The 24,991-nt window shown below is 46.5% G+C and overlaps 1 protein-coding gene across 2 annotated transcripts in view; it reads left to right on the forward strand.

Annotated features, from left to right (window-relative positions):
• Window positions 1-21,495, forward strand: part of SLC12A3 (solute carrier family 12 member 3) — a 42,667-nt gene extending 21,172 nt beyond the window's left edge. Inside the window, exons 15-26 of one of the 2 annotated variants that reach the window (XM_050922763.1) lie at window positions 181-280; window positions 772-883; window positions 3,718-3,858; window positions 4,480-4,586; window positions 6,739-6,821; window positions 8,317-8,394; window positions 8,883-8,984; window positions 10,878-10,989; window positions 12,454-12,540; window positions 18,650-18,785; window positions 19,578-19,645; window positions 21,354-21,495. In XM_050922763.1, the coding sequence (XP_050778720.1) occupies window positions 181-280; window positions 772-883; window positions 3,718-3,858; window positions 4,480-4,586; window positions 6,739-6,821; window positions 8,317-8,394; window positions 8,883-8,984; window positions 10,878-10,989; window positions 12,454-12,540; window positions 18,650-18,785; window positions 19,578-19,645; window positions 21,354-21,495 (1,268 nt within the window). The remainder of the gene's footprint in view (window positions 1-180; window positions 281-771; window positions 884-3,717; window positions 3,859-4,479; window positions 4,587-6,738; window positions 6,822-8,316; window positions 8,395-8,882; window positions 8,985-10,877; window positions 10,990-12,453; window positions 12,541-18,649; window positions 18,786-19,577; window positions 19,646-21,353) is intronic. The other variant, XM_050922764.1, reaches the window with a different exon arrangement.
• The last annotated feature ends 3,496 nt before the right edge of the window (window positions 21,496-24,991 follow it).

A 24,991-nucleotide genomic window follows, 5' to 3' on the forward strand; every position in this document is an offset into this window, starting at 1 on the left:
AACTCAAATCCTCCAACTAAACAAACCAAGGTGTTTACAAACAAACAAACAGCCAGGCTCTCTGGAGCAACCCTACAATAACAAAGCAGCAGGTGCCCGCCTGCCCAGTGCATTGCCAGCATCACTCCTATTTCTGTTTTTAAATGCTCTAATACGTTCCGAATGATTATTCCTCTCCAGAAGTGAACTGGGGCTCGTCTGTGCAGGCAGGTTCGTACAACTTGGCCCTGAACTATTCCGTGGGACTCAATGAAGTCAACGAGCACATTAAGAACTACAGGCAAGTAATAGTGCTGTGTGGAGGATGATGGCAAGGGAACATTACCCTCATCCCTAAACACAGAAGGGGCCCATGTATTTGAATAATTCCCCCAAGTTCCCCTCAAAGGCATAACCAGCCAACTGAACCCCAAATGAGACTCAGCTGAGCTTGAGTAAATTTGTTTAAATTTCTGCTCCTCTCTGCACCTCTGGGTTGCAGCCTGAGCCAGGGCCGGAAGGACAGCAGAGGAGGAGAGTTTTCATGGTCTTTTCCGCCCAGCTAGACCCAGGAAGTCCTTGCAAGGAAGCCTGAGAACTCCAGACCTGTTGTGTACTTCCTGGAGGATCTGATAATTGGTAGTGAAGGACCCAAGCACCCAAAAGATACTGCTTAGATTGCGTGGTTGCCATTAGCAGTACAGGGGCGTAGTGATCAAATTCCTACCAGAAGATCTCAGCAGTGACTTCTTTTCTATAAGTTACCAGCCTTCTTTTCTTCTTCCTCTCCAGACCCCAGTGCCTGGTGTTAACGGGCCCTCCGAACTTCCGCCCAGCCCTGGTGGATTTTGTGGGCACTTTTACCAAAAACCTCAGTTTGATGATTTGCGGGAATGTGCTGATAGTAAGTATTCTCGGTTCAACTGCCCTCCATAAAAGTGCAAGGTGGGGTAGGATGCAGGTATCTACACCAACCCTAATCTGAGCATCTGTTTGCTGCCAGTACAAAAGGAGCAGGCTGTAGGATATACTCCCTGGAAGGGCCCTGAAAAATAATATCCAGGGTTGTTAAATGCATGGGACTGACTTTCCTAGTCCTTATGTACCCCCATGCAAACTGCGGGTCTTTGTTTCCCTCTGGTGGCGAGGCCACCTAAGAGAGTCATGAGGCTGATATTCTCACCAGCTAAGGAGCTTAGATCATGTGGTAGAGATGTACGTTTTCAGTTTTGAAGGTCCTGGGTTCAACCTCATTAACGACCAAGGAGTTGGTTCAGTTTGAGTTTTGCCAGAGTGAGGATTTCAGGATTTGGTGCCCTGACTTTTGAGGAGTTAGCACATAGCAGAACTTTGCAGGTTAGTAGTCTACCGCTGCTGAGTGAACCAGCACCTATGCTGTCATACCCCTCTGTCACAATGCAGCTTGCAAAACCCTCAACATAGTACATGAGAGCTGGAGAGAAAGCATTCTTGGCTGAGGGGTTTACTTCTGGCACGAGCTTCCTAAGGAAATTAGGGTAATCCAGAGTCGGGGCACCCTGAGGCCAAGATAAAGACTCAGAGCATACCAGCCTGATGACAAAAAAACAAAAATATTCTCAGGCAGAGCCTCCTTTAACTAGGGCGAGAAACTCCGTGAAGACCACTAGGAATCTCATCATGGAGATATCTGGGAGTCACTTACATACTGTGGTCTTCTTCTTTCATCTGGTTTAAAACCGGCACTGTTGGATATGCAAGTCTAGGTTAGTGAACCAATGGATTGGTTCAAGTGATGTGGAGTAGATGGCAGAGATCTCACCAGGATACGATGGTTTGGGATGCTGTTTGAGGAGGTGTTCCGTAGTCTGAAGTCCATTTCTGCAGTCACAGATAGGATTGTGTTTCAGTCCCCAAAAGCAGATGCATCTGTCATATGTTGTGGGAGGCAGCTAAAAATTGATCATATTTTCTATGGGAATGAAAAGCCACAGGGTTCTTTGGTTGGATCCTTGATGAAGTGTTTGACTGGGATGTTGGCGTCCTTCCACCTTGCTCACTGTGATGATGGATCATATAGAAGACTTGGAGGTAGATAGACAAGACAGATTCTTTCTCATGTACCTGTGATTTAAAAATATATTTCTAGGCACTGTTAAATGACCAAAAAAAAGTAAAGCCATTTGTGTTGCAAAGATCACAGCCTATTTAAACAATATTGGTGACAAACTACAACGTTGTCATGGGCTAATGGCTTCCTGCTGCAGATGAATTGCCAATGTGAAGATCAGGCATTGCTTTTGAAAGGGGACATTGATCAGAGGATAACAGTCTGTCCCAATGACTTCATTTCTTCCAGATCAAATGGCTGATGTAGATGTATTCATTTTTGCCTGAGGTATAGCAGACTGACAATTGCTCACACAGAGCCTGATCAATGGGAGTATAATCAGTACAAGATAATCTTGCAGCAAAGGCACCAAAATGAGGCTCTATGGTCAATTTCTGGCTGTGTGTGACCTTGGGCAAACCAACTGAGGCTGGGATTTTCAAAGCTGGATGGGTACATGAATATGGATCTGTGCACATAAAAGTCCTTCTTTAAAAGCAACCAATGAAACCTGCTACCAGGCCATATCATGAGGGCCTTTCACAGATTTTACCAGGTCCTGTGCCACATAAAACTTCATTGGTATCAGTGCGATTTTGGCAGAGGCAGGACTGAAATCTGGTATTTAAAGTTCACAGAAGTTTTGCCAGAGATTTCAGTGGGAGACAGAATCAGGACCTGAGTCAGGACTTCAGGATTTGGCCCTATAAAATTGTCATTGGCTTACAATTATTTTTAACTTTATTTTAGACACAGACGCAGTGAGCCCTGTGGAGCCAATATTATTGTAAAGTGTGTGTGGCATGGAGAACATGTATTCCAAATCACTCTGCAGTGTGATGAGGATTAATTGAACTTTTGCATAATGGTGTCATGGAAAAAGTATAGCAAGGGCAACACAAATATCTAAGGAGACGGAACAGCTTCCATGTGCGGAGAGATTAAAAAGACTGTTCAATTTGGGAAAGAGGCGACTAAAGCGGGATATGGTAGAGGTCTATAAAATCACGACTGGTGTGGAGAAAGTAAACAAGAACCACTTAACATCAGAACCAGAGATCACCCAGTGAAATTAATAAGCAGCAGGTTTAAAACAAGCACAAGGAAGTATTTCTTCACACAACACACAGTCACCCTATGGAACTCAATGCCAGGGGATGCTGTGCAGGCCAAAAGTATAACTGGGTTAAAAAAATAACTAAATACGATCATGGAGGATAGGTTCATCAATAGCTATTAGCCAAGTTGTGCAGGGGTGCAAGCCCATGCTCTGGGTGTCCCTAGACCTGTGACTGCCAGAAGCTGGGACTAGATGGAAGGGTATGGATCACTCGATAAACTACCTTATTATTTTCATTTCCTCTGAAGCAGCCGGCACCAGCCACTGTCGGAAGGCAGGACACTGGGCAAGATGGAGTATCGGTCTGATCTAGTACTGCCGTTCTTATGTCATCCCACATTTCCAGGGTCTAAGTTTGGATCTCATCTATGATTCAGGAGACTGCAGGAAATAGAGCTGCTTGGTGTGAAGTGAAGCATATTATTTTATGGGGATAAACTTAAAACCATCAGCTAAAAATGGTTTGCATGTCGCAAACAAGCTGAGCCTTAATGCTACTGTTGTGTCCTTTCCTCCCACACAATAACAGGGACCATGCAAGCAGAAGATGTCAGAATCCAGGCTCACCTCCAACGGTCATATAAAGTGGCTGACCAAGAGAAAGATCAAAGCTTTCTATACGGACGTGGTAGCTGATGACTTGAGAAGTGGAGTCAAAACACTTATGCAGGTAAAACCCTAAACTGGATATTGAATCATGAAGGAACTGCAGTCCCTTGCTGTAAATCTTGCATCAAGGAATTCTTTAATGTTTCTTACAAGGGGCCTTCGACCCTTCCACTGAGAAGGGGTCAGTGTTGTTGGGGCCAGCGTGATTTGCTAAGGGATGGATTATGACTTGGAGAACATGCCTGTCCAAGGGAGTAAGGGGGGAGTAAAAACTCTTCTGGTTCCTCTTCATGGGCTAGCCAGCGCCCTTCACTCCATCGCAGGAGCAGGTGGACAGGGAATGAGTGGACCCTTGGCTCCAACCCCCCTACTCACCGGCCAGTGTTATAATTTGCTACTGACCTATTCCACTGGCATATGATCCCCATCCCCCCTGGGGCAAGGAGGAGTTAAGATTCAGAGGGATGTCTCTGAGACACAGTACCTCCTGGGACTGCTCCTGGCATGATGTAGTTTACACACTACTCCTTGCTCAGAACTGGGCCTAGAGGGCACCATCGAGCAGCTCAGGGGTTATTGGACTATCTGGGCATGTGATGATACCTTCAGATGAAATAAATGCATGTGTGGTAGGGATGTATATATAGTCCTATTAACGCTGAAAAACTATCTATTAACCAAGGCATCCGGTCTTGGGAAGATGAAACCCAATATCCTGGTGATTGGGTACAAGAAGAACTGGCAGACAGCTCACCCTAGGATGGTGGAGGAGTACACTGGAATCCTGCAGTAAGTTGGGAAGCTGGTTGATGGTAACATTGCCTGCTTAATTTGCTCCCAGTTAAACAGTAGAGAGTTCTGGGTGAACTAGGGGACGCTCAGGAAGGAGTAAGGTGTTGTATAACTAGCCTACTCTTGTGGCTATCCATCTTCGTGAATACACTGCAAAGTTTGAATCAGCAGCTTCCACTGGCTCTCAGTTTCATAGAATCATAGAAGATTAGGGTTTGAAGAAACCTCAGGAGGTCATCTAGTCCCACCCCTTGCTCAAAGCAGGACCACCCCCAACTAAATCATCCCAGCCAGGGCTTTGTCAAGCCGAGCCTTAAAACCTCTAAGGATGGAGATTCCACCACCTCCCTAGGGAACCCATTCCAGTGCTTCACCACCCTCCTAGTGAAATAAGGAGTGAAATTCAAGAGTTTAACCTCTGAAAACTTAGCAAGGCTGTTGCAGCCACTGGTCAGCAAGATGTGTTTTGGTGGGTGTTTACACTACTGCCAGTCTAGGGTGACCAGACAGCAAATGTGAAAAATCGGGATGGGGGTGGGGGGTAATAGAAGCCTATATAAGAAAAAGACCCCAAAATCAGGACTGTCCCTAAAAAATTGGGACATCTGGTCACCCTATACCAGTCTCTCACTGCAGAGGGGAAGGAGGGGCTTGAGGCTAAAGCAAGGGACTGGGGAGTCAAGAGGTTGGGATGGAGGTCTGGTTTATATTCCTGGCTTCCTGTGTGACCTCTGGGAGGTCATTCAGTCTCTCTGTGCCCCAGCTTCTCCCTCTGTAAAGGGGGATAAGAACCTGACCTGACCCTGAGTTGTGACTTTCTTTAGAAGGGCAAAGCATTATTACCGTGATTGTTTTTATTAGCATGTGTTAAATTACGTGGATTTCAACCATCACAGTTTAGCTTCACCTCAGACCTCTCAATTGCTCTGCCCATTATTGCATCCATACACTGACTCCATCTCTCCAGCTGCCTTGACCGCATCTGATAGACAAAGGAAATTCCAGTGATGCATCTGCTTTGGCTTTGTTCCAGTTAAGGGCTGACAAGTGTTTGCATCAGTAGCATGTCCAGGCACGTGAGGGAAGAGCATCTGACCCACTCTGTGCTCTGACCAATCCTGCCCACCCACTCCATAGGTGGAGAGGACCCTGGATGCAGCACAAAAATGACAATTCCATTGCATCAAGGGTGCCATGGAGCAGTGGTTTCTGGAAGCTCATTATGATCTGTAAAGATCCATAGGCCACACTCCCCCCCTGCTTCCAGTGTGGCAGGATAACGCAGCCACTGTGGTACTGGGGACTGTGCCTTTAAGGGCTGAGCTTCCCAGACAGAGTCTGGGTGGGGCACTGGGAAGCTCTTAGTAGGCACAGCCAGTCAGGCTGTCCTTACCCATATGCAAAGTACGCTGCTGTGTAGGGACCCAGAAAATTTGGGGCACCAAATTTCCTTGTGCCCTGCGCAGCTACATGCTGCTCCAGCCCCTGCTCTGGCTCTTGCCCAGGGCCCCACCTCCACTGCCCTGAGGAGTGCACCAGGGCCAGGCCTGCACTCACCGGCCCCAGCAGCGCCACCGGTGAGTGATGCCCCTGCCCTCCAAGCCCTCTCCTGCAGAGGTCTGCCCCCTGCACCTGCTGCGGGGCTGCGTTGGGCCCCAGAATAGCTAGGGACGGCCCGGCAGCCAGTTGGAACTGGACACAAAATAAAGCAGAGCAGGGATGCAAGCCTTAAGCACTGAGTGATCACTGAACACGGCCTCCACCACAGCCCTGAGACTGAAGTCAGTAGCTCTTACACTGCTCTGTGCTGGAGCAGGGAGGCTTCATTTCTCTGGGCTCTCTCTGAGACTCCTCAAGCTGTAGCCTGGCCACCTAGGATGTGTGCCAGGGGCAGGATTTGCTCCGTAGTAACCTCAGTTACAATGATCACACCAATGCCCTTTGCTTAGCTTTCAAAGGCATTCCTCACTGGACAGGCTCAGAGGTCAGGTTTATTGGGTGTCTTGTCTCCACCAGTGACCAATGTCAGATGCTGCATAAGATGGCCAGCATACTGAGCTAAAGGGCCATCCCCTCTGAGCCTGTTCCTATGGTCCCATGGAATGCAAAGAATGTCAGCGCTAAGTACGCGTTCTCTCTCTCATTCCAGTGATGCGTTTGACTTCAAGTATGGAATATGCTTAATGAGAATGAAGGAAGGGCTGAATGTTTCCAGAATGATGCAGGCTCACAGTAAGTGTCTATTGAGGCCACACCTGCAGGCGCTGCACCAGCTGCGGCTGTGGTGAGACTGTTAGATCCCTAGCCTCAAGCAGCAGTGAGTGCACACTGGCATATCAGTTAAATGGATGAACACAATAAGTCAAACCCACTTTCCCTTTGCAGATCAGTAACGTGCCTCTATTTTTAATCATTAAACAAGGTGTCAAATATTTCCCTCTGCAAGAGAAAGGACTTTAACAGAGAACTTTGTACGTGGCCAGAATCCTTCTGACTCCCCACATTCTTCCAGTTACTGCAACTGAACGTGCTAGTCTTCACTTCCAGCCCTAAATCATTTCATGGCATTGCTCTGTTCCACCCGAGAGGCTGCTACCCAGCATCTCAGTGGGGAAATGAAGTGCATAACACATTTCTGGGTCGTTTCAAAGTGCCCCCTAGCCAGCGGCTCGTTGGGCTGACATGGTGAAAGTATGTCAGTTTCATAGTCAATGGCACACAAGGGAGTGGTACTGCCAGCATCATGTCTGATGGCCTTTGACACCCCTGTCCCAATGGATCAGGTACCCATTTTGCTGCTGTGTGAACTGGAGGTGGCCTTTCAGTGTGAGATCGTGTAAGACAAACCAACAGCCTGCAGGACTCTAGACAAGCCCTTGAACAACACAGTCACCCTACCTCTCCACAAATTTCTGGGTGAGATTGCAAAATTCAGAGCCTGCTTTATGGGGCTCCAACATCTGAGACCAGCCTGGCCACTTGGTTCTCCTTTAATTCATCACTATACCCACAAAGAGTGATGAAAGGCTATAGAATGAATTGCCAGTGTCATTCCAGCAAATTACTCACAGGATGACCATTTGCTCCCATGCAGGGGGCTCGCACAGAGTCTGTGCACCACTTAAGACTCGCTTGAATAGTGCCCGGGCCTTGTGCTTTGCCTTGGGGTAAATTCACCATTGTGAACAGCAGTCCTATGCCATGCACATCTCTGAAATAACAACGAGCTCCTCATGAGACGCTGTAACACCTCCTCTGCCCAGGGTGCACCAGAGTTCCCAGGCCTGACAGAAGCTGACTTTGTCTGGCTACAGTCAATTAACTTCTGCTTTTTAACATACTTTAAATCTTTGTTAGGTTCAGTGCAGTTTGGCTAAGGATGAAGTTCACTATCGTGCAAAAGGCTGGTATGAGTCTATGGACCATTTAAGTCTTCAATGTAGGGCTTAAGTGGTGCCTATTCTTTGTGCTGGCTCTCGGTGCAGAAATTTTCCCCCCTAAACTAGCACGCATGCAGCAAAATTTAACGCTGCAGCTATTAAATGCAAACATTTTCTAAACTTGCTTTAACCTTTCTGTTCAGGATGTTTTTAAAGTTATACTGAACATTGAACCTACATTCATTTTAATTGAATTTAGACCATAATCGTTTTCTAAGTGAAAAGAAACTTCCATTGTTTTGTCTTTCACATCTCCATTGCCTTTATTCTTCTCATCTGTTTTGCAGTTAACCTAGTGTTTGACCCAGCAGAAGACCGTAAAGAGAATGGAACAAATGGTGTGCTACCCACTGTGACCGGCACATGTTAGTTCTAACCACATTCATCTTTGTAATATGAAACGCTCCAACATGTAGTGAAAAATAACCATGTTCTACCTTGTCAGGGCCAACTAGCTGAATGATTTCTGGCTACTAGTTACACAGGGACCTTGGCTGCGAAGTCCAGATCTGAACTTCCCTTAAGTTTGGTGGTGTCCAGATCTGGGAGCTGGGTTTGTTCCGTTGTAAGTAAAGGTTCCAGCTGCAGAATTGGGTCAGTAGGGCTTGGGGATGTTTGGATCAAGGGTTTTGTCCAACCAAATACAAAAATATGTTTCAGCTACTAAGCTTTGCTCTGGATCAAACATTTACAGGATGTGGCCTAGAGTAGAGAGCATTTTGCTGTAGCCTGCAGGGAAGTTTATGGCTCAAAATAGGAAGGGCCTGCCACCTGCTGCAGAGAGTTGGAAGAACAGCACATGTCAGATTCCAGGACCTGTCTCTCACGCTGTGGGTTCTTTTCCCCTTGCTAGTGGATCCTGATGCGCTTACCGCGGAACAGCAAGCAAGCACCATCTTCCAGACTGAACAGGGCAAGAAGACTATCGACATCTACTGGCTCTTTGATGATGGAGGTGACCTTTGACCTTAATAAATACATCCAGCCTGCACACAGATTTAGGACTTGTTTATCTCATTATGTCCACTCCACCCTCCATTCAGCTCATGAATGAGACCAGTCTCTGAAGGTTTTCCTCAATGGAGCTGGATCTCAAGCCACTGCTGGGCAGTGACCTCTTCAGCTCTGCTCACCCCCATGCAATCACCCGTCAGTCATTCCTCAGCAGTGTCAGGGTCTAGTTCTCATAAGGGCAGTTCCTACCCATTCATTTCCAGCTTTCCACAGGGTGAAGCCTTTCTCAGCAGTGTCCACCCTGCAGTGTCAGTTACCCCCAGATCATTGTGCTGCTTCTGTACAGTGCTGTTAAGTTCCACCATAACCTTGCCCTACCAGGCCAGTGTGACCTACTGAGGACATAGCCTGAGATTCCCAAAGGCGACTAAGAGAGGTAGGTGCCCAACTCCCATTGAAACCAATGGGATTTGGGTGCCTCAACTCTCTTAGACTCTTTTTGCAAATCTCACTCATACTCTCTTAGCAAAATCTCTCCTGCACTGCCCTTTCCACCAGGGCTGATGTTAGCACAGCAGGACGCATTTAATATAATAGTTTTGAACAGAAAGGTGAGCCGCAAACCTCCTAACCCCGTTCCAGTCTCGCGTTTCCTTTGCAGCAGTCAACAGGAGCGCTGGCTCCAGAGACTTGCTTCTGTTAATCAAGTTTGTTACGGGAGCACCTAGGGACAAACCGAGATTGGGGTTCCGTGGTGCAAGGCACGGTACAGACATAGAGCAGTAGGCTGTCCCTGCCCAAAAGGGTTGCAATCTAAATAGGCAAGACAGACCCGGGGTAGTGGAAAGGAATACAATCTACAAGCAGAGCAATCAATGTGGTGATAGCCAATGGAGTATTTGTTCCATGATTTCCTACCCCCAAGAGTGTTAGGCAGGAGGAATCAGCTAAATGGAAAGACAAGAGAAGGGAGAGGAGCGAGGGGAACAGAACAGAGGAAAACTCTGAGGGGAGGAAGGTCTGAGGGTCAGCTGTGGAGTGAAGCTGAGGTGAATTACTATATTATTAGGGCTGTCCATTAATCGCAGTTAATGCATGCGATTAACGCAAACCAAATTAACTAGATTAAAAAATATAGTTGCGATTAACTGCAGTTTTAATCGCATTGTTAAACAATACCAGAATACCAATTATATTTATTATAAATATTTTGGGATTTTTTCTACATTTTAAAATATATTGATTACAATTACAACACAGAATACAAAGCATACAGTGCTCAGTTTATATTATTATTTTTTATTCTGAATATTTGCACTGTAAAAAAGCAAAAAGAAATAGTATTTTTCAATTCCCCTCAAACAAATCTGCTCAGTCCTACTTCTTGTTCAGCCAATCGCTGTTTACATTAATGAGAGAGAACGCTTCTTATTTACAATGTAGCCTGAAAGTCAGAACCAGTGTTCGCAATGCACTGTTGTAGCCAATGTGCAAGGTATTTACATGCCAGATATGCTAAACCTTACTAGCCCCTTCATGGTTCGACTTGTAGGCTCTAAAGTTTTACATTGTTTTTGAGTCCAGTTATGTTAAAAAAATAATTCTACATTTGTAAGTTGCACTTTCATGATAAAGAGATCACATTACACTATTTGCATGAGTCTCCTTTTCTGGGACCCCAGAGATCTGGCAATGCAGTGTGTGATTTTAGCTGGGGACATTTAATAGTAAACAGAGCAGTACACTAGAAAATACATCCCGGGGTGCAATCTCACATTGATAGGGGGTTGGGCTGGCAAGCACACGGGGTCTTCTCTATCTCTGATTCAGAATGTTAACTAGTTGTTTGGTCTCCAAAAGTAAGAACCAGTCCCTGTGCTCTTCCCTGCGGCAGGTCTGACGCTCCTGATTCCGTTCCTCCTCAATCGCAAGAAGAGGTGGGGCAAGTGCAAAACCCGGGTGTTTGTTGGTGGGCAGATCCACAGGATGGATGAAGAGAGGAAGGCGTGAGTGCATTACTGAGCATTGATCAAATAGAGCTTGGGAGACCATTAGCTACCACTAATCCCATCGATAATTCAGAGTCACTTCTGTTACGATTTTCTGTACCCAAAGAGCCTAGTGTAGCCAATAGGTGTCTTTCCATTGACTTCAGTGGGCCTTGCATCAACTCTGTATATTCAGTCTGGATAGCGTGTATTTTGGATTAACTGACATAACTAAGGAAGAAAGAACAAAAGCAAAGTCTCCAGGGGAGAGCCCAATCTGTGTGGCTCTGCTTGAAATGAACTCAACTGCCCAAAATGGCAGCTTGCCTCAGCAGATTCCTTGAAATGCAAAGGCACAGCACACAGAAGACACATTAATAAGTTACCTGCCACCTACCCCACAGGTTGGACTATCTCACAGATTTGTTGCATTTTGGGGGGATTTAAGTCTGGAATTTTGCTGTTTACCCAACAGTCTTCTCTTCATTTTAGAAATGTCAGAATCTTTTTTGTTTTGTTTTGTTTTGACCATTTTTAAAATTATATTTCTTCTGCATGATATGCCATGGTGCTGGTCATCAGTTTGTGTAAATCAGCATAATTCCATTCCAGCTAACTGAGCTATGTTGATTTATATCATCGGAGGATCTGCCCCATTTGTTTGTTTGTCTGTTTATTTTAAAATGACATTGTGTTTGTGGGAAAATGTATTGAGAGGGCACAAGGGTTCAGAATAAAAAATGCAAATATGATTTTTTAAAATGCAAACCCTAGGGCCATGGAAATGAAATTCCCACTGGTAAGAGGCCTGAACTAGATGGCTCATGAACTTACAGGAGCTGAACACAGAAAGAGTTGTCAGCAGTAATTGGGAAAGTAGTCGAATGCCACCCTGCACTATCTTACTACAGAAGATATGGTAGTTGGGTGATATTGTTAAATACTCAGTGGACCAGAAAAAGAGAAATTGGCCACACCATGAAAGCTCCCCCTGCCCCCTCCTGGTTCTGACTTTTCACCTGGAATATGACTGTGCTAATACTTACTACCTGGCTAAATTCTTACTACCATGAGTAGATTTCAGTGGACCACTCAGAGTAGTAAACACTGGGCCTAGTGTTTGCAGGGCTTGATAAGCAGACAGATATATATAATAATGCTTTTCTTTAGCATTTTTCATCAGTAGAGCTCAAAGCGCTTCACAAAAGATGTCAGTAGCAATATCATCATTTTACAGGGGGAAACTGAGGCACAGAAAGGCAAATTGACTTACCCATGGTTACTCAGCAGGCCAGTGGCAGAGCTATGACTAGAACCCAGGCCTCCTGAGTCCCAGGTTAGTGCTCTAGCCACTACACAACACTGCTTCACTTGATTCTTAAATGTTCAGAGAGTTTCTAGGAATCCTGGAATGGTCAGTAAAGTATTGAGCAGGAAAAAACGAGTAGATTTTTTTAAAAATCCCCTTTTTCTCTCTTGCAGGATTGTGTCTCTATTGAGCAAGTTCCGACTTGGGTTCCATGAGGTGCATGTCCTTCCAGACATTAACCAGAAACCACGCCCTGAACAGTACGTTATTTCTATAGTTTTTGTCGTTGCCTCTTTCACTCTCTAGACGTGGTTCCTGTGTGTATGTGACTGTGTGTACATCAAGTGGAACCTACGAGTTCTTCTTGTCCCTAATCCGTCGCATGCTTTGATTAGGGGCTCAGCTTCTACCAGATGGGGAATGTGAAGGTTGGGGGCAGAAAAGGAGAAAACTACACTTGTAACCCAGGCATTTTCTACATTTTTAAGTGAATTTCATGCAGAGGAAAGGTGCCAGGCCTGGAGACTGGTGTTTTGTCTTTAGCCAAAGAAAATCAGTGTTACCAACTATCACGATTGCAGGACAAGTCTAACGATGCTTGGTGTTTTATGCAAAGCCAGCTCCCAGAGTCATATTATTATGGAAGAACTTCAGCTTTCATGTAAAGGGAAAAAGTAAGTTCCCAGCCCCCCTGTGTACAGAGAACACTTTGAAAACATGCTCCCTAAAGGCTCTAACAGTTGAAAGCAAATGAAAAGAACCCAGCATTGATTATTTTTTTAAAATCTCATAATTTTAATCAAATCTTGTGATTTTTTTGGCACCTGACACATGACTGGGGTTGGCAGGACTGGACCATTCAGAGTACAGACAGAGGAAGGTCAAGATTATTCAATGCTTCCCAAACAATGTGTCACAACTTTGGTTCGGAAGTCATCACCACAGGAAAATGGGATGAATGGATGACTAGAGGACATAGAAGGATGAATAGACACCGTCAGAGTAACTTCCACATAAGCCTGTTCATTTCATAGAATCATAGACTATCAGGGTTGGAAGGGACCTCAGGAGGTATCTAGTCCCACCCTCTGCTCAAAGCAGGACCAATCCCCAACTAAATCATCCCAGCCAGGGCTTTGTCAAGTTGGGCCTTTAAAACCTCTAAGGATGGAGATTCCACCACCTCCCTAGGTAACCCATTCCAGTGCTTCACCACCCTCCTAGTGAAAAAGTGTTTCCTAATATCCAACCTAATCCTCCCCCATTGCAACTTGAGACCATTGCTCCTTGTTCTGTCATCTGCCACCACATAGAAGAGCCGAGCTCCATCTTCTTTGGAACCCCCTTCAGGTAGTTGAAGGCTTCTTTAAATCCCCCCTCACTCTTCTCTTCTGCAGACTAAATAAGCCAAGTTCACTCAACCTATCCTCCTAAGTCATGTGTCCCAGACCCCTGATAATTTTCGTTGCCCTCCGCTGGACTGTCTCCAATTTGTCCACATCCCTTCTGTAGTGGGGGGACCAGAACTGGATGCAGTACTCCATTTGTGGCCTCACCAGTGCCAAATAAAGGGGAATAATCACCTCCCTCAATCTGCTGACAATGCTTCTACTAACGCAGCCCAATATGCCGTTAGCCTCCTTGGCAACAAGGGCACACTGCTGACTCATATCCAGCTTCTCATCCACTGTAATCCCCAGGTCCTTTTCTGCAGAACTGCTGCTTAGCCAGTGGGTCCCCAGCCTGTAGCAGTGCATGGGATTCTTCCGTCCTAAGTGCAAGACTCTGCACTTGTCTTTGTTGAACCTCATCAGATTTCTTTTGGCCCAATCCTCCAATTTGACTAGGTCACTCTGGACCCTATCCCTACCCTCCAGCATATCTACCTCTCCTCCCAGCTTAGTGTCATTCACAAACTTGCTGAGGGTGTAATCCATCCCTTCATCCAGATCATTAATAAAGATGTAGAACAAAACTGGCTCCAGGGCCGACCCCTGGGGCACTCCGCTTGATACCAGCTGCCAACTGAACATTGAGCAGTTGATCACTACCCGTTGAGGCCAACAATCTAGCCAGCTTTCTAGCCACCTTATAGTCCATTCATCCAATCCATACTTTTTTTAACTTGCTGGCAAGAATACTGTGGGAGACTGTATCCAAAACTTTGCTAAAGTCAAGATATATCACATCCACTGCTTTCCCCCTATTCTCAGAGCCAATTATCTCATCATACAAGGCAATTAGTTTGGTCTGGCATGACTTGCCCTTGATGAATCCATATTGACTGTTCCTGGTCATGATAGCAGTTTTCAGGTATCTAAAAGGGTGTCATCAGGAGGAGGGAGAAAACTTGTTCACCTTAGCCTCCAATGATAGAACAAGAAGCAATGGGCTTAAACTGCAGCAAGGGAGATTTAGGTTGGACATTAGGAAAAAGTTCCTAACTGTCAGGGTATTTAAACACTGGAATAGATTGCCTAGGGAAGTTGTGGAATCTCCATCTCTGGAGATATTTAAGAGTAGGTTAGATAAATGTCTATTAGGGATGGTCTAGACAGTATTTGGTCCTGCCATGAGGGCAGGGGACTGGACTCGATGACCTCTCGAGGTCCCTTCCAGTCCTAGAGTCTATGAGTCTATGGTCACCTTCCTCTCCTCCAAGTGCTTCAAAATGGTTTCCTTAAGGACCTGCGCCATGATTTTTCCAGGGATGGAGGTGAGGCTGACCAGTCTGTAGTTCCCCAGGTTCTCCTCCTTCCCTTTTTTAAACGTGAGCACTATATTTGCCTTTTTCCAAACGCCTGGGACCTCCCCCGATCGCCATGAGTTTTCAAAGATAATGGCCAATGGCTCTGCAATCAGATCAGCCAGTTCGCTCAGCACCCTCGGATGCATTAGATCTGGACTTATGGACTTGTGCATGTTCAGCTTTTCTAAATAGTCCTTAACCTGTTCTTTCACCACTGAGGACTGCTCACCTCCTCCCCATACTGTGCTGCCCAGAACAGCAGTGTGGGAGCTGACCTTGTCTGTGAAGACCAAGGCAAAAAAACCATAAGAGTACATCAGCTTTTTCCACATCATCTGTCACTAGGTTGCCTCCTCCATTCATTAAGGGTCCCAACTTTCACTGAACTTTTTCTTGTTGCTAACATACCTGTGGAAACCCTTCTTGTTACCCTCCACAGCCCTTGCCAGCTGCAACTCCAGTTGTGTTTTGGCCTTCCTGATTACACCCCTGCATGCTTGAGCAATACTTTTATACTCCTCCCTAGTCATCTGTACAAGTTTCCACTTCTTGTCAGCTTCCTTTTTGTGTTTAAGCTCACCGAAGGTTTCACTGTTAAGCCAAGCTGGTCACCTGCCATATCTGCTATTCTTTCTGCACAGTGGGATGGTTTGTTCCTGTGCCCTCAATAAGTCTTCTTTAAAATACAGCCAGGACTCCTTCCCCTCATGTTAGCCCCCCAGGGAATCCTGCCCATCAGTTCCCTAAGGGAGTCAAAGTCTGCTTTTCTGAAGTCCAGGGTCCATATTTTGCTACTCTCCTTTCTTCCTTTTGTGAGGATCTTGAACTCAACCATCTCATGGTTACTGCTGCCCAGGTTGTCACCCACTTCTTCTTCCCCTACCAATTCTTCCCTGTTTGTAAGCAGTAGGTCAAGAGGAGAACGGCCCCTGGTTGGTTCCTCCAGTAGCTGCACCAGGAAGTTATCCCAACACTCTCTAAAAACTTCCTGGATTGTCCATGCACTGCTGTGTTGCTCTCCCAGCAGATGTCAGGGTGATTGAAGTCCCCCATTAGAACCAGGGTCAGTGTTCTGGAAACTTCAGTTAATTGTCCAAAGAAAGCCTCGTCTACCTCATCCTCCTGGTCCAGTGGTCTATAGCACACTCCCGTCACGATATCACCCTTGTTGCTCTTGCTTCTAAACTTAACCCAAAGAGTCTCAACAGGCTTTTCTCCAGTTTCATACTGGAGCTCTGAGCAATCATACAGCTCTCTTACATACAGTGCAACTCCTCCACCTTTCCTCCCCTGCCTGTCCTTCCTGAACAGCTTATACCCATCCATGACAGTGCTCCAGTCATGTGAGTTACCCCACCAAGTCTCTGTTATTCCAATCACGTCATAGTCCTTGACTGTGCCAGGACTTCCAATTCTTCCTGCTTGTTTCCCAGGCTTTTTGCGTTTGTGTACATGCACCTAAGAAAACTAGCCGATTGCCCTGCTTTCTCAGCATGAATCAGGAGCCCCCCTCCCCCTTGCACCCTCCTCCTTGTGTTTCCTTCTGGTATCCCACTTCCCCACTTACCTCAGGGCTTAAGTCACCATCCCCCCGCGAACCTAGTTTAAAGCCCTCCTCACTAGGTTAGCAAGTCTGCCTGTGAAGATACGCTTCCCTCTCTTCGCATCCCATCTCTTCCTAGCAATCCTTCTTCCCAGAACAACATCCCATGGTCAAAGAATCCAAAGCCCTCTCTCTGACACCTGCATAACCACTCATTTACCTCTACAATTCGATGGTCCCTGCTTGGGCCTTTTCCTTCAACAGGGAGGATGGACAAGAACACGATTTGTGCCTCAAACTCCTTTATCTTTCTTCCCAGAGCCATGTAGTCTGCAGTGACCTGCTCAAGCTTATTCTTGGCAGTATCACTGGTGCCCACGTGGAGAAGTAGGAAGGGGTACCGGTCCGAAGGGTTGATCAGTCTTGGCAGACACTCCGTCACATCCTGAATTCTAGCCTCAGGCAAGCAGCACACTTCTTGAGTCTCTCAGTCTGGTCGGCAGATGAATGACTCTGTTCCCCTCCGTCCCTGACCACCACCACTCGTATCCTCCTCTTGGAAGTGGTGGTCATGGAACCCCCATCCTATCCCCAAGGCAATGCATCTCATGCCTTCTGGTCGATGGGGTCTCTTTCTGATCCCTTTCCTCAGAGGGCTCTTCCAAATCATTCTCCATAGTAATACCTGTGCAGAGAGCCTGAAAATGGTTTCTTACCTTGCATAGGGGGTACATAGGTTCTCCTGAAGTAGCCAACAAAGGGACTGATCTGTGAACAGAGGAATTAAGTTTCCAGGGCAGTTGATCTAAGCTGGCTGGAAAATGGAAATCCCTTCTCACGAAACATTTCACATTTAAAAACAAAAATTCATCCTGGATTGGGATGAAAAGTTCAAAACGTAAAATTTTTCACAGCCAGAGATTTCCAGAAAAACTCCATCTTGGAAGAACTGAAAGGGAAAGAAGTACAGAACTGTAGCAGACAGTGAAATCGGCAAGACCCTTTTAGGTGGACAGCCATCATTTTGGTTTTCCTAATGGAAAAATGGAATTTTTTCAGCAAAATAAAAGAAAAATTTAGATTTTGTGAAAAGGGCTTTTTCATCAGAAGATCATTAGAACGTAAGAATGGCCATACTGGGTTAGACGTATGGTCCATCTAGCCCAGCATACTGTCCCTGATAGTGGCTGGTACCAAAGCTTCAGGGGGAGTGTACAGAACAGGGCAATTTTGAAGAAATTCCACCCAGCTCATCCCCTCCCATCTTCTGGCAGTCAGAGGTCTAGAGTCACCCCAAGTGAGAGGTTACATCCCTGACCATCTTGGTTAATATGTCCATGAACAGCTATCCTCCATCAACAGCTATCCTCCATGAACTTATCCAGGTTTTTTTTTTAACCCAGTTATACATTTAGTCATTGTAACATCCCATGGCAATGAGTTCCACAGGTTAATTTGTGTGTTATGTGAAAAAGTATTTCCTGTTGTGTGTATTAAATCTGCTGCCCATTAATTTCATTGGGTGACCTCATGTTTTTATATTGTAGGAAAGTGTAGATAATACTTCTCTATTCACTTTTTCCACACCATTTGTGCTTTTATAGACCTCTGTTATATGCCCATTTAGTCGCCACTTTTTCTAAGCTGAACAGCCTTGATCTTTTTAGTCTCTCCTCATATGGCAGCCGTTCCAGACCCTTAATTGTCTTTGTTGCCCTTATGTGAACCAGTTCCAGTTGTGTGATATCCTTTATGAAATGGGGAAACCAGAACTGCACATAGTATTCGATATTTTCTGTCTTATTTTCTATCCCTTTCCTAATGGTTCCTAATATACAGTTAGCTTTCTTGATCACCGCTGTGCATTGAGCTGAAGTTTTCAGGGAACTATCCATGATGACTCAGACCTGATCAGTTCTCTTGTTGATCCAGGATCTCTCTTCAGAAGACAGAAACAAATAGCAGTTGCCATCTTTCTAATGGGAGCCCCCAGCATGCTCATAAACCCTAACAGCATTGATCCAGTACAGCAAATGTCAGGACAGAGCTCCAATCCTATCATGCTCTTTGTATGCAGCATCAAGAGATTTGATGACCTGATCGCCCCCTTCAGGCTGAACGATGGGTTTAAGGACGAGGCCGTGGTGAATGAAATGAGGAGTGACTGCCCCTGGAAGATTTCTGATGAGGAGGTTAATAAAAGCAAAGTGAAGGTAGGGACATTACCACTGCTATTGGGAGATTTCAACAGCTGGGGAAGGGAGAATACCTAGGAATTATTATGTAAAGGATTTTCCTGACCTAATCCATGATTCAGAAAGCTTTTCTTGCTTCCAGGCTTTTCCAGGATCCCAATCCTGTAAGGTGCTCTGAGCAACTCCTGTGGGTTGCTGAGCACCCTCCACTCCCAGTGAAATCATTACAAGGCAATAGCATTCAGCGCCTTACAGGATTGGGCCCGTAATGATTTGGGGGCCCTCTTGGCTCAATCCTGCACCCCCTGATGTCAATGGAAGTGTTGTCATTGACTTCACCGGGTGCAGACCGGACCCTTCGTAGATTTCTGCTGCTGTGGAGAACAGAGTGAGCTGCAGAGGGTTTTTTTATGGTGATTCCATGCTGAAGCAATAGGCAGGACCAAAGGGTTTGGAAGGAAACGGCTCTCAGGAGAGGTTAAGAGAGAGGCAGCATGTTCAGCTGGAGATGAGGTCAGCAGGCAGATCTGGCTGACTTTAGGAATGCCCCGTGCCGGTAGCTAGGGGCCTCACCAGTAACCAGGGTGAGGTTCAACCTTAATTCCAGGGGACAATCCCGAGTTCCACAGATCTCTTCTCTGTTTGGCAAATGATCACAGCCCTGCAGCGTGTACTCAGGACTCACTGAAGTCAATGGATTGACTCCTGCTGGGGACAGTGGGTGTTGGATCAGGGAAATCTGTGGGCATTCCAGGGGGACGCTGCCTGACTTACTTGGTGCTGATGTGATTTCTACTTTTTGCTCCTTAGTCACTTCGACAAGTGAGACTGAATGAGATCTTGTTGGATTACTCACGGGATGCTGCTCTCATAGTCATGTAAGTAACAGCAGCCCCCATAGTGATCAGGGTCTGCAATGCGCCTCTTATATATTGTCTTCTTCAGCAAGTCAGTGTATTTAGGGGCTGTTTTTGTTCTTGGAGAGATTACTATAGAAATAGTCTCTTCAGTCTTCTCCCTTCTACATAATAACAACTAAGCAGACACTACCAATCCAGGTATGCCCCCAAGTATACCCCCTTAAAGAATCATAGAATATCTGAGTTGGAAGGGACCTCAGGAGGTATCTAGTCCAACCTCCTGCTCGAAGCAGGACCAATCCCCAACTAAATCATCCCCGCCAGGGCTTTGTCAAGCCTGACCTTAAAAACCTCTAAACCTTCTATGCAGCATCTGCAGAAAAGCCCACATAAAAATACTAGTCTTCTACAGTGATGGACTAACACACTATGAGTGATGTTATTATAGGAGGTAGGGCTCAGGACCATTACTATAGCGTAATGCAATATTTTTTTAATTTGTTTGTATGATAGTGCAGCGGTTTGGAGCAGACCCTAATTGCGCAGATTGGATAATTGCTCCACTGATGATACACTCTCCAACTAGATGGCCAGCTTCTCTGCTGCTCTAGAAGAAGGGAAGGGGTCACAAAACAGCTGGTTGCAGCTCCCTGATTCAGGCTGGCTCCATGCTGGAACCAGTCCTGGCATAATTTAGAGCAGCCTCGAGGCTGCTTTAAACTACACCAGTTGTTAGAAGCCCCTAAAAGGGCTAATCTCAGGCTCAGAATAGCTGGAATGCAACAACACTCCAGTTATATTGGCTATGCCAAGGTGGTGTGTGGGAGTTGTGTAGGAGTGCACTACTCTAGGTCTGTGCCAGCTGATGACTCCACATGGCAGGAATTCTCAGCTAGGGAGATTGACCTGCTTTCTGGCCCCTGTTTCACCTCCCGAGTGGTGCAAAAGGGCTGGATTTCACATGAAAATCTGGCCAATAAGACCTATTGGGAGATCCCCAGGCCAGTTTTCTAATCAACTTTCTTCTAAAGACTGAAGAGACTGTTTCTATAGGTTTGGACGCTACATTCCTATGGCGATAGACAGGTGAGCAGGTGTCCCTGTGTCAGTGATGCCAAGTTAGATTTTGACTCTCGTGAGGCTGTCATTCATTCAGAAATTCTTTTCGACCCTCCAGACAGTGTTGGTCACATGTGACACAGAAAGCTCAGCTCCTCTCCTGTCAAGACCAGCTGACTGAATTCACTTAACTTTCTTCTGGTCCGACTCCTTGCCCTGATTGTAAGAACTATAAGTCACTAGCACTGAACTCACCCCACAGCCTGTAGTCACCAGCCACCTAGTGACCAGCTGAGGAAACACAGCTCTCCATTTACGAATGCCTGACATGACACAAACTATTCATGGCACTGAATCTTAAACAGGGGCTGCTTATGGAAACATCTACAGCACAAGGACCGCTCATAGGGCGAGTCAAGTTTCTCTCTTCTGCTCAGTTCCTCTGCTACCACAGATAGCACAAATAAAGCAGAATTCAAAGTGAACAGGAATCAGTGTTGTGGACACAGAAAGTTGGTGGCACACAGTGTATGAGGTGGATCTATATTCTGCAAATCTGTATGGACTCGTCACAGAGGGAATAATACTCTTCCAAGGCAAAAACAGATGCAGGGTTTTTCTCCTCCCCACTTCATACCTCTCTTGTTTTTGTTCTTTTCCTTTCCAGAACCTTGCCAATAGGCAGAAAGGGGCGATGCCCCAGCTCCCTCTATATGGCCTGGCTAGAAACCCTCTCACAAGACCTGAGACCCCCAGTTATTCTGACCAGAGGAAACCAAGAAAATGTTCTGACGTTTTACTGCCAATAGAATGTGGTTGACTACACGGTAGGTCGGGATGTGAATTTTTCAGGCCAGGTTTTGGCCTTGGAATGAACTCTTCCGGTTTTTTGGGTGCTAGTCACTGGTAAAAGCAAACTCTCCTGGTTTCAGCTGATGGCAGCAATTGATAAAGGATTACTGATGGGAAATGACTAACACTGGGGTTATACCAACTCTGCCCTCCCCTTCTGAAAACTGATCTTGCTGATCCTAGCCTTTGCATGTCCTAGGAGCACCTTAATACCACCACATGCCAACTGTTGTATGAGGGGGATAATGTGTTCCTGAGTTCTGTTACGTAAATTCCTGGGTGGGATCTATTGGGCAACGCAGAGGATGCAGTAAGGGGGAGAAGTCAGATCTTTTACGGGAGATTTTCAAAGCTGCCTAAAAGATCTGGATACCCAAATGAACTAGGCTTCCAGGTCCCCCAGATATCATCTGTCCCATTTATTTCCCATTAATTTGCTGAAAATGACCCTGTGATTCCAATCAGAAAGTGACTGCTGGGGGTTAGAACCTGAGAAATTCATCAAAGATCCTAGTCCCAATCATACAGTAGCTGTATGCTCCTTTATCAGTGAAGGAAAGAGGGAGGTGAGAAGAGAAAGGGGGTGGGGGAAAACAGGAAGAAAAAATAATAGGGACGGAATTGGCCTTAGAATTTGGGGGAAGGAAAGGGAGACCCCACTGTGTTACAATCCTGCATTGCAGCGTAGAGGTTTGTGCCAATGACCACGCATTGCTCCAGGATGTTCTGCTGCTGTGTTAGCACATATTGTGCCTCCTTTGTCCCCACAAAAGAAACTGCACTGTTAAAAATCTGAACTGTGCCATCCTCATGATACTCTGTAAGTCAGGTTTGCTGATCCTTATTAAAGCTGAGGAAACGGAAGCAGAGAGGTTAAGTGAGTGGCCCAAGGCCACATTGTGAGTCACTAGCAGAGCTAGAATTAGAACTCCACACTCTGACTCCCAGCCATTCCCTCATTTCTGCTGGCCACTCTGCCTCCCTCATTATTATAGCCATTTTACAGCTGGCAATGCGGAAAGAGGTGATGTGATCTGCCAAAGGTCACACAACAGGTCAGTGGCAGACTTTGGGTCTCCTGATCCCCAGGCCAGTTTTCTAATCAACTTTCTTCTAAGATACTGTCAGAGGCAGATTTTGTTCAGAGTGAATGCTATGGGGAATGTGCTCCCCATAGGGTTTGACAGTGATACTGCCCTCCTCCTTGGTCGTGTTTGTTTCAATGACCTACCCTCACCCCAATCAAACATTAGCTAGAGCCCTCGTCTGCCTTCCTTAGACCCCCCACAGAACCCTGGCTGGGGGTAAAAGAGACATGCCACCCTGCAGTCCTCTCTTCTATTTAAAAAGGGTGTTAAGCTTGTAAAATCCATAAGCCTGTTGGGTGAAGGAAAGTGGCTGCCCAGGTGTGAAGCGGGGGGAAATGAGTGGCCCACATTGGCAACTGATGCTCATTGTCTTCTACCATTTCCTTCCAGAGTGACATCTTTGCGTCGTCGTGAGCTGTAGCTCTGTCTGATGCTCTGGTGGCATTGCCTCACATGGCCGGGCTGTCAGCACCTCAGCCTAAGGCTGTGTGAAAGTTCTTGCTCCCACTTGTTCAGTTCTGCCAGCAGCAGCAGAGTGGGAGCACTGGTGAAGAGAGGGGTAACCTTGCTCAGGGCAGGGCAGCATGATATGATGCTTTAAACCCTGGCAAGTGCTGGTGCCTGTCTGCACTAGTGCTCCCATGTTTGCAGGGGCGGCTCCAGGCCCCAGCACGCCAAGCGTGTGCTTGGGGCGGCAAGCCGCGGGGGGCGCTCTGCCGGCACTGGGAGGGCGGCAGGCAGACTGCCTTCGGTGGCTTGCCTGCGGAGGGTCGCTGGTACTGCAGCTTTGGAGGGCCTCCCGCAGGCAAGCTGCCGAAGGCAGTCTGCCTGCCATGCTTGGGACAGCAAAATGCCTAGAGCCGCCCCTGCATGTTTGAAACCATCCGTGAAACTGAACCGGTGTGCCCTAGTGTCAGCAAAGCTTAGGTCACCCTGACCTTGGCATCAGTACCAGGCTCAGATTTTCACAATGCCCCATGGATTGTTTTCAGCCATGTGTGACATGGGCAGCACAAATGAACTTCTCTCCAGTGCTGAGCCCGAGGCTGGTGTTTTCCCATTCAGAGCTGCTTCAGTAAACTCTTCCATTGTGGAGAAAAATCCCCCCATCCCAGTACTTCAGAGACATGAGTGACAGAGGCAGCTAGGTCAATTCATCTCGTGTCTTTGTGATGGTGAGAGGTGCTGGGTTGACCTGGAGACTGCAGTCCTCTCTGACCTCAGAACAGATAAAGTCTGGGCAGCAGCAATAGAAGCTTTCCACATGCTGTGTCTTAATTCAGACCAGCTGTCGTGGTTCGGTTTCCTTGACCCTTTAAATCATTGGCCTTTCTGCTGAGATAGTCATCGTTAAAACCAGTTAGAATATGGAACAGCCTTTTCCACCACTGCATCATAAAGCCAGAGATAGGCAGGGCTCGATCCTGCCAGGTGCTGTGTGCTCTAATCCCCATCCAGCAAAGCGCTGAAGCATGTTAACAGGGTGACTCCCATGCTTAAAGCCAAGCATGTGCTTTAGTGATATGCTGGACCAATGCTAGGGAGCTTAGCGCTGCATCAAAGCATGATGTGCTAAGTGCTAAGCAAAGTGCTATTTGCAGTGCATACATCTGCTAATGTGGGCAAAGTCATTGAATCGGGTGCTAATTCTTCAGGAGAGAGGGAGGTTTGTGAGGTGCCAGAGAGGATGCGCTGCTATGTTCAGCTCCCAGCCTGCTTGCTCCTCCTCAGTGTCAGCCAACTACAATGCTGCTGGTCACAGGATCTGTTTTCCTCTTTAAACATCAGCTACCAGCAGGGCAGCTGGCCCTAGGCTCTGTTTTGAGGCCCCAGTGATAAACTTCAGGTCCAGGAGTCAGGTGCAATGCTCTCTCCAAGTGCAACTGAGAGCACAAACTGCTCTGCCCTCTACAAATATTTCCACCCCTCCCTCCCCAATTCACAGTAGGACTAACAGCCACCACAGAAGTCCTGAGCTAGGACTGGCTGTTTAAGTTCCCGAGACTTCTCCTCAAACCACTCCATCATCTGGTCTTTTTTTCTGATTGAGGAAAAGTCACATGCACTTATCAATAGAGTTTATCTGTAGCAAGCAGCAAAGAGTCCTGTGGCACTTTATAGACTAACAGACATATTGGAGCATGAGCTTTAGTGGGTGAATACCCACTTTGTCGGATGCATCCGACGAAGTGGGCATTCACCCACGAAAGCTCATGCTCCAATAAATACATCTGTTAGTGTATAAGGTACCACACGACTCTTTGCTGCTTTTACAGATCCAGACTAGCACGACACGGCTACCCCTCTGATACTATCTGTAGCAAACAATCCTCAGAGGATAAAACGTCCTTTCAGTACATGAGGA

This window comes from Gopherus flavomarginatus, chromosome 14 (genome assembly GCF_025201925.1).
Source record: "Gopherus flavomarginatus isolate rGopFla2 chromosome 14, rGopFla2.mat.asm, whole genome shotgun sequence".
Taxonomy (NCBI): Eukaryota; Metazoa; Chordata; order Testudines; family Testudinidae; genus Gopherus; species Gopherus flavomarginatus.